The 14955-nt window shown below is 33.4% G+C and overlaps 1 protein-coding gene across 2 annotated transcripts in view; it reads right to left on the bottom strand.

Moving 5' to 3' along the window:
* LOC141945321 (sodium channel protein type 2 subunit alpha-like) overlaps nt 1–14955 on the bottom strand; it is a 77929-nt gene that overhangs the window by 22260 nt on the left and 40714 nt on the right. For both annotated transcript variants that reach the window (XM_074873335.1, XM_074873336.1), the window contains 4 exons: nt 14672–14845; nt 13061–13417; nt 10565–11050; nt 412–532 (listed from right to left, as the gene is read on the bottom strand). In XM_074873335.1, the coding sequence (XP_074729436.1) occupies nt 412–532; nt 10565–11050; nt 13061–13417; nt 14672–14845 (1138 nt within the window). The remainder of the gene's footprint in view (nt 1–411; nt 533–10564; nt 11051–13060; nt 13418–14671; nt 14846–14955) is intronic.

Here is a 14955-nt window from a genome sequence, read left to right as displayed (position 1 = left end):
TTGGAGAGAAACCAGACAATAGTAGACATAATTATGAGTAAAGCCAATCCAAAAACATTGATATCTTTGACCACTGGCATGTAACTTGTTCCATTTATTGATGGAGTCTCACAAAAATTAATTTGTTCCAAATTTCAAGGGCCCTTTCAAATAAGTGAAAAGCATTTTAAGAATAGAAAAATTAATGAAGTTTCTTAGCTACAAGATGTATGCTGTGACCAGGCAGGTAAAGTTACTCAAAGCCTAGGAAAACCTTGTTTTCACATCTGATTTCCAGCTTTCTAGGCTATTTTCTTTCTGTTGTTGAGGTCATGAAGATCTACCAGATTTGAAAGTCTCAAGAATTTAAATATGCCTAGAAATAATGCCATTTTACCAGTACATCTCTTAAGTCAAGAGTTATTCAACAACCTTCTGTAAAACAGGCTTCTGGTTCAAGAGCTTCTTCACTTTCAATTTCTGCTTGCTCGCCCTCTCCAGGAGGAGCAATATCAACTGTGCTGCCTTCTGATGAACTGGATGCATTTAGTTTCTGCAAGTAAAGTTCCACAGAACAATTTTTCACATTAGATACATATTCTGTAAAAAATGATACTGAATCAAATCATGCCAGTCTCTGACTTTTGAAGAATGATAGATTTATACTGATAAATACGCATCACCATAAGTAAAAACATAATGACATGTACATTGTATAGTTTATCTTCTCATAGGGAACAATTAAATATAATTTGGCTACTAACCTGGTCCATAATACTTCTGAAGTATTCTCAATAGTAATAAAACTGGAGAGCTTGAATGTACCACACTCTCCAGTTATTTCATTTTCTTTACTATACTGGATTACACTGAAAATGCGTCTTAGTTTTCCCAGTGAAATGAACTAACAGAAAGTTCCACGTATATCTTCATGTCCACTACAGATGGTGTTTTCACAAACATACACCATGTCTGGATTAAAAAATTGCAAATTGAATGTCATTTAATGGCAAATTTCTGCACAATTTAATTTTTGCAGAAAGCACAAATTACCAGATCCAAAACATCCTCTTTACATTCCAGTCTCTTGTGCATATTGAGAGACTTCATGAGGTCCCTCCCATCCTGAATTTTTCTATCATTCTACTACTTCTGTGTACAGTGAAATACTATAATCCTTACTATGGTAAAAGCACTTCTAGATCTGAAAAGTGCAAGAACCAGAGAGTGATATAAAGCAACTGAAATTATGTAACTTTTTACCAAGTACACTGAAATTTGGATCAGATCAAGATGTTTTATCAGTCATGCAAGACTGCCCATAATTTTGTCCTTTTAAGAAAGCATATTTTGAAAGGACAAACCTGCTAAAGATGCACACAACTAATGCAATAATTGGACATAGAGTTTGTAACTTGTTTTCAGTTGTCAATACTGTTTACGTCTTTAATTGCTTTCATCCAACATACATTCTCTTCTACTTTGAAATAAGGGTTGTAATCAGAAAGCAACTTTAAAAAAGCATGGCAGTGAAATACTTCTTGTTTATACCATGTAGCAGTAATACACAGCAATTTCAAGGGGGATCTAGAATGCATCTCTAACTTAAATACTTCAAATTTTACAGGCACTGATGTAAAAAAAGGGTATTTGGGCACAGACTAGATTTGTGGTTTCAGCTAAGCAGATCTGGTCATGCCCTTTGACCTATATGAAGACCTTTCTCTACAAATTTTTTTGAGAGAATGCTTAATACCAATAACTTTTCACATTTAGTTTTCATGACAGTGACATTTTTAGAATATAAAAAAAAATACTGCTCAGATGGTTTAATGATTTCACAACAAAGAGAAAATAATAGAAAATAACTTTTTAAAGAGGCATTTCCATGTATTGTCTTCTTCAGAGACACTGCTGCAAATTAGAACTACTTATTTAACTCTTCAGTTAAAACCCAGTCTCTTCAGGAAGATGCATTGGGAGATAAGGACTTTTTTCTGCCAGAAATGAAATAAATGGCATGTATATCTTTATATAGTTTGGTAAGCAATTCTTTCCTCATATTCAACTCTTACATGAGATAAATGAAGTTTAAAAAAAAATTCACATTGGGTGATGGATAATTTCAGGGTTAAGTTTCAAGAATCTGTCCTTCACACATGTGCACAAATGTAGTCAGTATAGGGTCACTCAGATTTGAGGTTGCATGGCTCTTACTGCATTGTGACCAAAAATAAAGGACTTGTCGCATAATAGAAAGTTTTCTGACAAGCACACAGGTATGAACTTGAAAACCATTCTTTCCCTTTTTAAATATCATGATCTGTCATACATGGGAAATCACGCTGACAAATGTGAAAAGATCTGGATAAAAACACTGAGATTTGGATGTTTCCAATGGTTAATTTTTGCTTCATAAAAATGTTAAAATATCATGTTTTCTTTTTCATACTGCACTTCCTCTATGATTTCCAAAATTTATATATGTAAAATAGTTACAGCCATATTGCTTCTAAATGGAATAATTTTATTACTGGTCATGTAGGTCAGTGAGTCTGAACTAAAACATTTTGTACCACGTATAGTGAGAATATTTTAAACTTTGCTTTCTGTATTACATTTACAGACCAAAATGTACATTAATGTAGCCTAGCACACCACCTTATTCCATACATAAGGCTCTCTTTTAAAAAGGAAATAAGATTTGTGAATTAAGTCTTATTATATATCATTGTAATACAAAGAAATAAGAAGTCTGAAGCCTGTCACTTAAATTATAGGCAGTTTCTTCATTAAATAAAAACAAAATATTGTGAAAATAATAATCTGTCACATTCAGGTTAGGAAAATTAAACTAATTCATGGCGCAATTCATCATCATGAAATCAATTACTGACTTAATAGTAGCAAGATAAAGGTTCATAGTAAGCGTCAATTATTAACCTGCATGAGTGCCAATTAAAATGCAGTCAAATTTTTAACTGCATCTTCCCATATAAACTCTGTTGCAGATAGTCCTGTCAGCATAGCTGCTAATATCCAAGTGACAGAAGTGCAATTTATAATTAGTACAAACAAAACCTACTAAAATTCTCTTCATTTTTCACATAAAGCATTCTCTTCATTATTTTTCAAATAATCTCGAATGATTACATTATAAAAAAAACCTCATTAAGTTAATAAAACTCCTCTTCTTTGCTTCAAGATCCTAAATTAGGAAAGAACCTTTGCATTTTAAATAAGGTGACTTTAATGATCCTTTTTTTCTAGCAATAAAACTAACAGGAAACTCAAGATACATGATGGATTGATACAATCTTCTTTTCACCTCGTAAATGTGATTATCAGCCTTTAGAACACGCCATGCCCTACAAATATTTATTTGCATCTTCAGTGATATCACATTTTCCTTTACAAGGATACATTTGAAAGCAATTGCTTATGATGCAGCATTCTCAAGGCCTGAATCAGCAAAACAACATGCTTGACTAGAGCAGAAGCCTGAGCAATACTGTGAAAATCACACACACAAATAAAATAAAAAATAAGACTATCTCAATGGGATTATATTTTTCTGAAAATAGTATTATAATTGTACAGGATATAACATAAAAAAATGCTTCATCACCAACCCAAATACTTGGTTAATATATGTATAATCAGCCTTCATACTGTCCTTTCAGAGCAGTGCATCTCTTTTCAACAGCTTAGATCATTAAAACAAGCTTTGACCAACAGCATGTTAATGTGCCCATTTACAAGAAAATGCATTCACTTAAGACCCGGTCTTGCTCTCATTTGATTTATTCTAGATTTCAATAAGAGCAAGAGCAGGCTACTAAAATTTTAAGCTTTACAAACGGCTTCATGATTCAAGTGACAATAGAATAAAGGGATTCAGCCATTACAAATTGCCTTTAGTAATTCAGCCATTTGATTTTATCCTTTGAATCTTGGAAGCTGCACTGTAATTGAGTGACAAAATATAAAATAATGGGGATCAATGATTCCAAAGTGATTCTAAACTGTCTTTAAATCTCAGATCTTACAATATTTGACTTTTATATAATATTAAGAAAACCACTTTAAAAATCTCTTTCCTTAGAGTTTTATTTGAAGTTTGAAGCATATCTTGGTTTAAAATCTAATGAGTAAAATCTGAGAATTTTCAGAATGCACACCAATATAAATATCTTTTGGCATCTCTGGACAGTTTATACTATGATATAGTATAGGTAGATCATATTACGCTATAATCCAAATCATTTAGTTTTAGTAGAAAACCATTTAGTTAACCTTTTGAAGCCAGTGAGACTCTGCCTGAGGAAACAACTTTGAATCCTGCTGATTCAAAGATCAAGACTGATATCTCAATCCCAACAAAATTCTGATGCCTAGTTTTATCAGGATAATTTGACTTCCTTAGTTTCATGTACCTTTGGCTCCTGTGCAATATTTGCTGTCCCTGTTCCTGAAGGCTCTGCCAATTATGCATCAATGGAGTTTATACTTGCCTATAATGAAATAAACCTAGGGTAAATATATATGGAATTTTATAAAAATTATGCTGACTACTCCATAGTCTTTCTAATTTACACCAAGTCCCCCAACTCAGTCACAGACTGCTATTGTGAAACACATTCCAAAATACCATTAATTATGAAGGAGTTTAAAGTTTAAGAAGTGTATTTGTAAAATGGTTTGCTTTGAGAGTTTTTTAAGGGCGGTTATTTGCTAAGTATAGTTTTAGCAATTATAAAACTGTTTGCTCTACTTACAGTTTATAAAACTCAAGATATGCACTGCCCAAATGAATACAGAACGTAGTTTGTAGCATCTTGAAGATTTGCATTACAGTGCACTGTAGATTTAAAAGTATAACAGTGTAATTTTTATGTAAGAAGCTACTGCAATAGTTTAAATGTTATTCAGTAAGGAGCTGAAGTTGTGGCAGTAATCGTTACATTTACATTTATAAGGGCTGAATCAAAAAGGGTTGTTTTTATTTTTTAAAAACTATGCATGCTCCCTTTTTCTTTGGCCTCTTTAACATATAACATTCCAGTACTTTTATGATCCATACTTCAAAACCTGTAGAGCATGCAGTTATTGCTAGAGATTATATTAAAATATCCAGAAAAATCATTAGCAGAGTTAAAAAATGTCTGTTGGGGTTGCCAATCCCGCCTGACCATGCTGTGATGTGAGTCCCATGACTCAGCAGAGAGCAGCTGTGCATGTTTCTACTGTCTTGCAATGGATAGGGAAGGTACATAGCTGAATAGCATGCAGGCCAGTCAAAATCCATTAAAAAGTGATTATATATATATATACATATATATGTATAACTTGCTTAGGTAACCTGTGTGAAAGTGGTGACACGTTGCTCTACCTGGTTAAAAAGCACCAGAGCTGCATTCTTGATTGCTCCAGCTTGGTTTTACCCCTGTGAGAAGTAAGAATGGTAGGTAGTGAAGTTCAAGACACAGGATCTCTAGTTTTCCTCTTTTTGGAATCTCTAATTCAAACATGGCTTTAACACACTTAAAACATAATTATTAAATATTTTATGATCAGTTGGCAAAAAGGGAAATACATACCACCTGAAATGATCAACAAACTTTTCTGCAGAACTTTAGTTTATTTTAGAGAAAGAAGAAATGAAGAAGCTAGACCTAATAATCCACACTCTGAAATTGTGATTCATAAATAAAAATACGATGAATTAAATTAATAAAGACATGGTTAGCAGGTTTGGAAAGTATTCCAGTGTTTATATAGTGCTTAATTCATATTAATGAAAATTTTAAGGGTTTTTTTGGTTTAATGTTCTAGTCTTCATTGAACTGACTATGTGATTGTCTCTTTTATTTGCAAAAAATGCACATACAGTAAGCAAAAGACTTTGAAGATACACGTCTTCCCATTCCTCCTTCATCCTCTAATAATGGTGGTAGAATTTATAGATCCCAATGAAAATAAACCTCTTTAATTTCTGTCCATATTAAATGTGATGAAGTATCATATTGTGTAAGTTTCTAGTTTAGATTTAGTATGCTGTATACTTCTGACTCTACAATCTCTCTCTAATTGTTTCAAAAGAGGCTTGGATCAGTGTCTACACAGTGGCCCATCAGTGTATCCAACAGAGATGTGGTTTCATTCATTAGATATCCACAGCTAGTCCATAATTTAAAGAATCTGTGACTTTTGAAGATACTGTCCCAGAATTGGTCAGTTTTAGAAAAGGGGAATTTAGATTGTTGGATATGTTAAAAGAAATGTGATACAAAATCATCCAACAAATTGAGCAGATCACTACTGGGTATGTTTTGGCTAAGAAATTTATTGAAGCCCAATGGTAATGCTTAACTTTTGGGAATGCAGTAACTGTATTCTTGTCTTTTTACTTCACCTAAGCACAAAGGCACTAGGTGAAGCCAATCACAAAACTGAACTTATTCTTTGTTTTGAAAATTCAGTGGATTAGATGATTGAAAGCTATTTTTAATTTTATTAAAACCATCTGTTGCAATTTCAGGAGTTAATTGAACTGCCTTACTTCTCCAATCTGAATTTGTACTAACTGTACATGGAATTCTGATTGAGAGAGGCCTATAGGCATATGTATTTCTTTCGTGGTGAAATAAGATTTCCATAACTGATTAATGTCTTTGAAATTACTTTTCCATGTTGAAATCCAAAAATTTATTCATAAAGTTGTGATTTGGATATAATGAACAGTTCTTAATTGGTACAGAAATACAATAGTTAGGAGTCTTATGTTTGGTAAGATTGACATAGTCCATTCATTTGACTGATTAGCAGGCGTATTTTATAATAGGAACAGTATCCACAATGCTAACTTTAAAAACCACTAAATTATCCCCTTTAGTTACTTCTAATTTTCTTATTATCTTCAAAGATAATTATCTTGAGTATCTTGTTTTCAGAGCAGCAATCAGTTATTTCTCATGGTTATTTCACTGGGTATTCCACATCTAATTTTTGATAGGAGATATTAAAAAAAATCATCCTTCAAAGTATCAATGAAATGTTCACTTCTTTCAGGTACTTTCAGCCAACTATCACTCTAAAGCAGTGAGTAACTTTTAAATCTAATAAATGTTATTCTGTTTTATCCAAACTGAGACTTCCCCAATTTCTAATCATATGTGTTAGAAAGATCTTGTTTAGGTCTGGAACTTGCAACCAAGTTCCAGAATAGATTATGGCAGATTTTGGAAGTTATTAACTAGCAAATTAGTTAGAAGGTATTTTTTGTGAAGGTGGGGGGGAGAACCAGCCTTCCAAATTAAACTTTGTGGCTAGAGTTATTTCACACCATAGTATATCTGATAATAAAACTAGGACAAATCACAATTTGTTCACCCACAGTTACAATTTCTATAGTAATTACCTGCTCTTGGCATATTCCTCAGGAGCACACAGCCCCTGCCCCACTTCTAGCATGACCTGTTATTGCTGACAGACTTTAAATAATCATTCTGCTCTTAACATCAGTGACAGTCAGTAAGACACCAGAAAAAAAAAAGGTTCATTTTACAGTTTTTGTGCAGATCTAGCTTCCCACAGCTCTGTTGTTAAATAAAAAGTTATTAAAGGGGATATTTCCTGAAGGTATTTTAAGTTCTGAGTACTGCCACAGTTAAGGCAGGGAAAGTTCTGCTCCATCTCTTACCCCTCCTTTTGCAGACCAGGCCTTCTCCTAGCAGGAATGTTGTCTGAGTGGTATCCCTTAAGAGGCAAAATAAAGCAAATGATGGTGTACTGTTCTAGACAGGTAACTTAAACAGTGAGCCAACATACTCTTTATCTTCCTCAAAAGACAATCAGAAGGCAGCAAAAGATTCAACAGTACTGTTGTCTTAGTAGGAGAAGATTGGAAATCTTCACAAATTCCTGTCATGCATCATAACATCTGTTCGTATATTACCAGAGCAGTGGATCTTTATACACACACTAAAAAAAGGCACTTTATCCTTTCCCTTAAAATTATGCAGAAGGAATGGAATAAGGAATCCAGAACCAAAACTGCAATTAATATAGAATTCACAATTTTCAGGGCACTGCTAAGAACTTCCTGTTTTATTAGATACTGTTCACAATATGCACACTTGCACTGTATGAATACATGTCAGACAGTTAAAGGCTGAACAGTTGTGTGTGAGCAGAACTTGAGGGAAGCATTATTGCTCCAGCTTCACAATGGTAGTGATTATTTGATTATTACATTCTATGGAAATCTTGAGGCTCCACAGAAGTCCTAAACTTAGGCTATCCCCACTGAAAATGTCTCCACAAGTTCTTAATATAAACACTATCCATCATTTACTGGCAGATTTCCCACAGTCACCTGGAATCTTCACTTTCAGATTGCTTGTACAGACTTTTGGATTGGTCCATAAAAAAAGGCAAAATATGTTTTGATTTATTATGGTCCTGAAACTTCAGGATGGCCTTAGAAGAAAAAAGCATGATGCCCGAACCAAGCAGAGATGGGAATGAACAGCACAATTGACTTGTGAAAATCAGCTTGAAATTGGTATCATTCAGAACTCTGCACAAGTGCTTTTACTCTGTTTTCTGTGGGGTGTACTTATATACTCACTTGGAAAGCAGAGGATTTTCTGCTTTTGCATGGCATTTTGTTTTGTCCTCAGCTGTTCTGATAGAATATGGCAGTACACTGTAAACTGAACCATTCAATCTATCTTAAAGAAGAAATAAACAAATAATACCTAAGGGATGACGTTATTTAACTTACATCACTCCAGTGACATGCCTTATAGTACAGACCTTACAGTAGCAGAGAAAGTGGTAAAGACTGACAGAAGATCAGGAGCCAGGTGTGGACGGGAACTTCCCAAGCCAGCTCTGCTGCTGAGGCTAACATGTCACATAACCACACATTTAGCATCTGCACAGCTTATAAGCCTCCCAGCTTCCTAATGCATATTATAAACTTTTAAAAAAGTAACAGATATTCAGGAAATTTTTAGGCATGTAACTTCATAAGTTGGAGTTACTAGGAAGGCACTCATCACTCTATTTATCAAAACTAACCACAAGGAAAGCAGAAAACTTATAGTAAAATGTCATTTTTAAAAACAGTAGAATATATGAAAAGGCTTAGAAGACTGCTAAAGGTTCATTGGAAAAGACAATTAACTTTTATTAGATCAGTTTACATGAAAAATACTTAACTCTCAGACCCAGAGTCACTCTGAAAGCCTTTTTTTGGATACCAGTTGATCTCATATATCACTTTACGCTTCCGCTCATATTCTTAAATTGTCATGGATAAGCACTACAGCTATACTATCTTATACATCTGCATTGAAAATGTCTCATAACTGAGCAACTCAGATGATAGAATATCTTGCTCTTAACCTTACAATTGTTATGCAGAGTAACCTTCTTTGCAGTTGCAAATAAACACACACTCTTTATGCTCCTTTATGTTCTTTAGCAAAAAACCTATACTATGATCAACTTGGATAATGGCTATCCATTAATGTTATGTGGTATAGTTTGCTGAGGAATACAGCATTATTTGCAAATATGGCAGCTCTGCAGCTATGATACAGTCATGAGTGCAGGGCTTCTTTTTCAAAGAGCTTTCTTTACGGTAAACAAACCCTTCTGTATCACACAACATCATAACTCCTAATTGACAACATATTTATCCATGGTTCCTGATGCCTTAAACCTTACAGTTCCTACCTTTCTAATGACATTGAATGTAATTATATTCTGCTAATGCATTTAGTAGCTTGTCATTGATCATTACTCCAACATACAGATTTTTCCTTGAATACCATTATCACCTGTTCATGATCTCTTATGGTATTTGAGCCACTTATATTCTGAGGCACATGGCTTCTGGTTTTTAGACCAAATGTCTCTTTGCACAATAATAATAGCTTAAGGCTTTCAAGTAAACTGTTTCCACATGCATCTATATCACAAAATTATTCCGCTCTCCAGGATAACTTGAGATACTGCTTTACCATGACATTGATTGGTATCTGGATTACTTCAGTTCAGCCAGCCATAGTCTCTGAACCCAAAATCTGTGTGAATATTATTCACAACACTTTTTAGTTAATCGGAATATATCACTGCTTTATGATGTCTCAGGGTTAATTTTTAGAATTACGCTAAATATAGAAAAAAATATTTTTTCTCCATTTATATTGGATTGGGTATGCAAAGTTGTATACCCTTGATTGTTCCTTAGACTTCTACAATACTCTTATTCCATAAATCCTGATCACATTATAGGTACTACAGAAAGAATGCTTTGTGAGGTTTTAGGACTAGCTCAAGTTTCATAAAATTGTGAAAGAAATAATCATATATATATACATCTTCCAAATGCTAATAAACAGAGTATTAAAAATGGAAATGCTAAGGACCCCCCAGTATACCATCGTGTAATTTTTTTTCTTGAATTGTAAATACATGGGATAAGACAGTTTTTAAACAATTCTAAATATGTAATTAAGGAATATGTAAATGCGTGACTACAATTTAATTGTTAAGATATGAAAAATCCTACCTGTTTGCTTTCTTCCATATCAGATTCGCTGCTAAATTCTTCTGTATTTAAATTTTCAAAATCTGATTCTCCAACTGCAATTGGCACTGTCACAGTGAGGCCTGGGTTGTTTATGAACGACATGTAATCATTTTCATCGATTACGTATTTTTCTACACTGCTGCCTGTGCCTACACCACTGGTGGTTCCATTCCCATCTTTAAGACAATTCAGATCTTTGCTTATTTCAACAGCAGTATGATTGGAAATGCAGCTGTCTTTCTTGTTGTTTAGCTCTTCGAGTGCTTTGATTTCCTCTAAAGCTTTCTGCTTTCTAACAAAGGCTTTTTGGATGAACTCCTGTATCTTTTTTTTAACATAATCTATTCCCTTCTGAATCCTTGCCACAGCAATCTGGAGATTGTTCATTTCATTATCATCATCGGTAGCAGCAAGATTGTCTGAACTAAATGAGCTCAGCAGCAAGGCCAGAAATAGGTTCAATACCTAAAAGATGAGAGAATACAGCTGTATAATAAATGCATACATATAAGAAGTGAGTATTTTACAGCATGCTGTCAAATAGGACACAATGTTTTGAAAAACAACATTCACTAATTTTGGACAACCATATAACACCTTAAATTGCAAAAGATCTTCTTACTTGTTTTGATCAGTATTCACTCAGAAGATGAAAACACACAAGCTAATACCTAAATATTTTAAACTTTTGATCTTTGAAGCAGCATGGTTACTTAAACTCTAAAATAAAAAAAAGTTATAAAAATTCTAGCTATACACATTTGTCAGAGGTTTGAAAGGCTTCTGTGTAAATCTCTTAAAATCACTTGGAATTTAAATAGAATTAAATAAACATGATTTGTAAAATTAGATAGCTTTCTATGATGCAGATATTTTAGAAACTTGTATCAGTTAATGCTATGATAACCTACTTATACTTTCCAACTACTGTGTGAAAGATTATACCATGAGTCTGATTTTCTGTTAATTCTGGGCTTGTCTCTTAAATTCTATAAAGTTTGTCATAAAAGGATAAATGGAATATTTAAAAATTACTTTTACACTTTAATCTCATTTATAATAATACTATATTATTTGTAATTGGATTTTTTCCTTTTTCACTTGGCAAAAAATGAAAATTTTATTTGCTCTTATGTAGGAATTTAAAATAAAATGGACTTCTTTCATCAGCAGGTGACAATCTTAGCACCAGTATTGCCTGAGGACTGTGCTTTATTGCTTCAGAATTCAAACATCATTAATGTTGTTTTAATATACTCCTATATACTGTAGCTATTTCACTAAAGCTTACAAGCAATTAATAATTTCATACTTTCAGTCTGATATACCACCAGGCATCAAAAGTTGTCATGATATGGCAAAATGGCATAAACAAACTTCCCCATTGTTAAATGCGTTAGGTCTCTCATTTGTACTCTCTCTGAGATTTAATTCTGCAGATTTTCACAATTCCAGAAAAGAACCCTGAAGTAGAAAGACACTTGGAAGAAAGAAGAGAATATGAATCTGAAACAGTAGTTCAGTGCTGAAGCTAATCATAAATCAATAATCATAAATAACTTTCTGGGGCTCTGCACATTTCTGCTGATATAATGTTAAGATTGCAAGGTCATGTAAATGACTAGGATACAAACATTTTGCATTCTATTTTGTAAAAATTTAGATTGTTAAAATATATCACTAAAGGAAGAGAATTTTGACAGGTAATGAAATATAGCTTTAGGCATATCAGAATGAACTACAAAGACCAACAGTAAAAGACACTTAAAAATAAAAGTGTAAATGGTGCATTCCAATTATAATCCTGATTTCCAAGAAGCTCTCACCAATTCAGTCTTTGCCAATTTGGCATTTTAACTTGTCAGCTTGAATAAAAATTTTTCTGTAAAGGTTTCTTCTATAATTTTGAGTTAGAAGCTTTCAAACACAATTTTAGGATGGATGTTCAATCACTCTATTTTTCTGGTTTTTACACCTAAACAAGCCCAAAAGTTCAGCACTTAAATTCAAGATATTCTATATAAGAACAGCTACATTATACTTTATTAAGTCAGAAGTATTATTGCTGGAATTAACTGTAATGGGTGTAAGAAAATCCGTTAGATTTTTTTTTCTCCAGAGAAGCAGCTACCGAGGAGCTAGTGCAGCATAAGCTTTATTATTTCAAGAGTAGTTAGGAAGACATTTGGATTTAAACAGCACCTCTAAATTAGCTGCAGTGCTCCCATGATATGATGTTTCATTTGACATTTTGGTGTATTCCTAAATTCCTGGACCCATAGTAACAGTACTTCAGTGTATGGAAATGAGTGAAAAGGGGGAGAAGGGAATCATCATATGTTTCTACCCAAAATCTCACACATTCAGATTTACTTTTTAATTCTAAACAGAAGTATGACAAACATTTTCATTGCCTAGCTGTAAGTTATGTACATTTTGCAGCAGAGTTAATGTTCAAAAATGTTCATCACTTACCACTAGGTTTCCAATCACCATGACCAGCATGAAAACAATAAGGCACATGGTTTGGCCTGCAACCTCCATGCAGTCCCACATCGTTTCTATCCATTCTCCACACAGCACTCGAAACACAATCAAGAAAGAGTGGAAAAAGTCATGCATGTGCCAGCGTGGAAGCACACAGTCACTGGAGATCTTGCAGACACATTCCTTGTAGCTCTTCCCAAACAGCTGCATCCCAACCACAGCGAAAATGAACACAATGATGGCCAGCACCAGGGTCAGATTCCCCAGAGCCCCCACTGAGTTGCCAATAATCTTAATCAGCATATTTAGAGTTGGCCAAGATTTTGCTAATTTAAAAACTCGAAGCTGAAAAACAAAAATACAGAAGAATCATTAGTGTTAGTTATGAAATAGCAGCTAGGTCCAAGTTGTTTAGCAGAGCATATCAATTTCTGTAGATTAATTTGTTCCTCAGTAGGAACATATTATTTTTTTAATGGAAAGCATGCAGCATGGAGTATTTGCCTAAACTGCAGTGTTCAGCATTTCATCTTAGTGATGCACATAGAAAAAAACCCATAATTTATGTCTGTACCATATTTGATTTTAATATTTTTAAACATCCACTTACAGATGATGACTGAACAATTCTTAAAGAAATTTTAGAAGTTTGTACTCTTTTTGTTACCTTCACTACACCTTTGCTGGCTTGGTTCCACATTTCCCTCAGCACCACATTAGATCTTCCAGTCTTAGAGGACAATATTTGAAGCAATAATTTGATGCTGATATTGTGATGTCCATTCAAATCATAAACACTAATTTAAAAATAATATTCAGTACCCAAATTATGGTATGTGAAATTGGGTACCATTGCAACTGGTGCTAATAAACTAAGTCACTACTTCCCACATTACATATTAGGAGATAACCTAGGTTTTCAAGTAATGTGATAACTCTCAGTAATACAGACTTTTAAATCATGAATCTTGTGCCTCCAGTAAACATACCTATAAATTAGTTTGTGTACAATACTAATTCCTATAGAAAAGCCATTTCTAGTAGAAGCTCAATACTATTTCAATGTGTTTTCCTAAAGACAGATTGCTATGACTCTTTGTTATATGTAATGGAGCTACTAAATGTTTATTCTCAGTGCCCATTAAAATAAATGTCATGAAAAGAGGATATACTTAGGGGCTTTATGAGTAACACTGAGTAATGTTCACAATATAAAGACTAAAAATGCTATGATTCTTTATGCTGGTGGAAATATGTATGTTTTCACAGATATTCAGCTTTGATGAATCTTAATGAAATCAATATAATGAAGATTTACAACATTCTGAAAGGTAGCAGTTAGTCTTATGATGGCAAAGGATATCAGTAGGATAGGATGTCCATAGAATAATTTGATACCAAAAGATATCAAAGGATATCAATTGACAAACACCTTAAACTTGTACTTATCAAATATGGCTTGCAAATTAGGCATATATAAAAATTAGCATGAGCTATTTAAGTGTATAATATCTCTTTACAATACTATTAATTCTTACAGACATCAGCACATTTTTTGGAGACAACTGCATGCAAATATTTAATTTTCAAGGTATTTACCAATCTGAATGACCGAAGAACAGATAATCCTTCAACATTTGCAAGACCAAGCTCCATTAAACTAAGGCTAACAATAATACCATCAAAAATGTTCCAGCCTTCTTGGAAATAATAATAAGGGTCCATGGCAATTATCTTTAGTACCATTTCTGCCGTGAATATCCCAGTGAATACCTAAAACAAAATGTAATTAATTAGTTGAGTTTTGATGAGAAATTTATATACCTGAGTAAATTTTTCTAATCCATCTTGAGTTCTCATGCCTGTTACTTGTACCTGTTATT

The sequence above is a fragment of the Strix uralensis genome, chromosome 6 (genome assembly GCF_047716275.1).
Source record: "Strix uralensis isolate ZFMK-TIS-50842 chromosome 6, bStrUra1, whole genome shotgun sequence".
Lineage (NCBI taxonomy): Eukaryota > Metazoa > Chordata > Aves > Strigiformes > Strigidae > Strix > Strix uralensis.
This window is presented reverse-complemented; position numbering and strand designations above follow the sequence as displayed.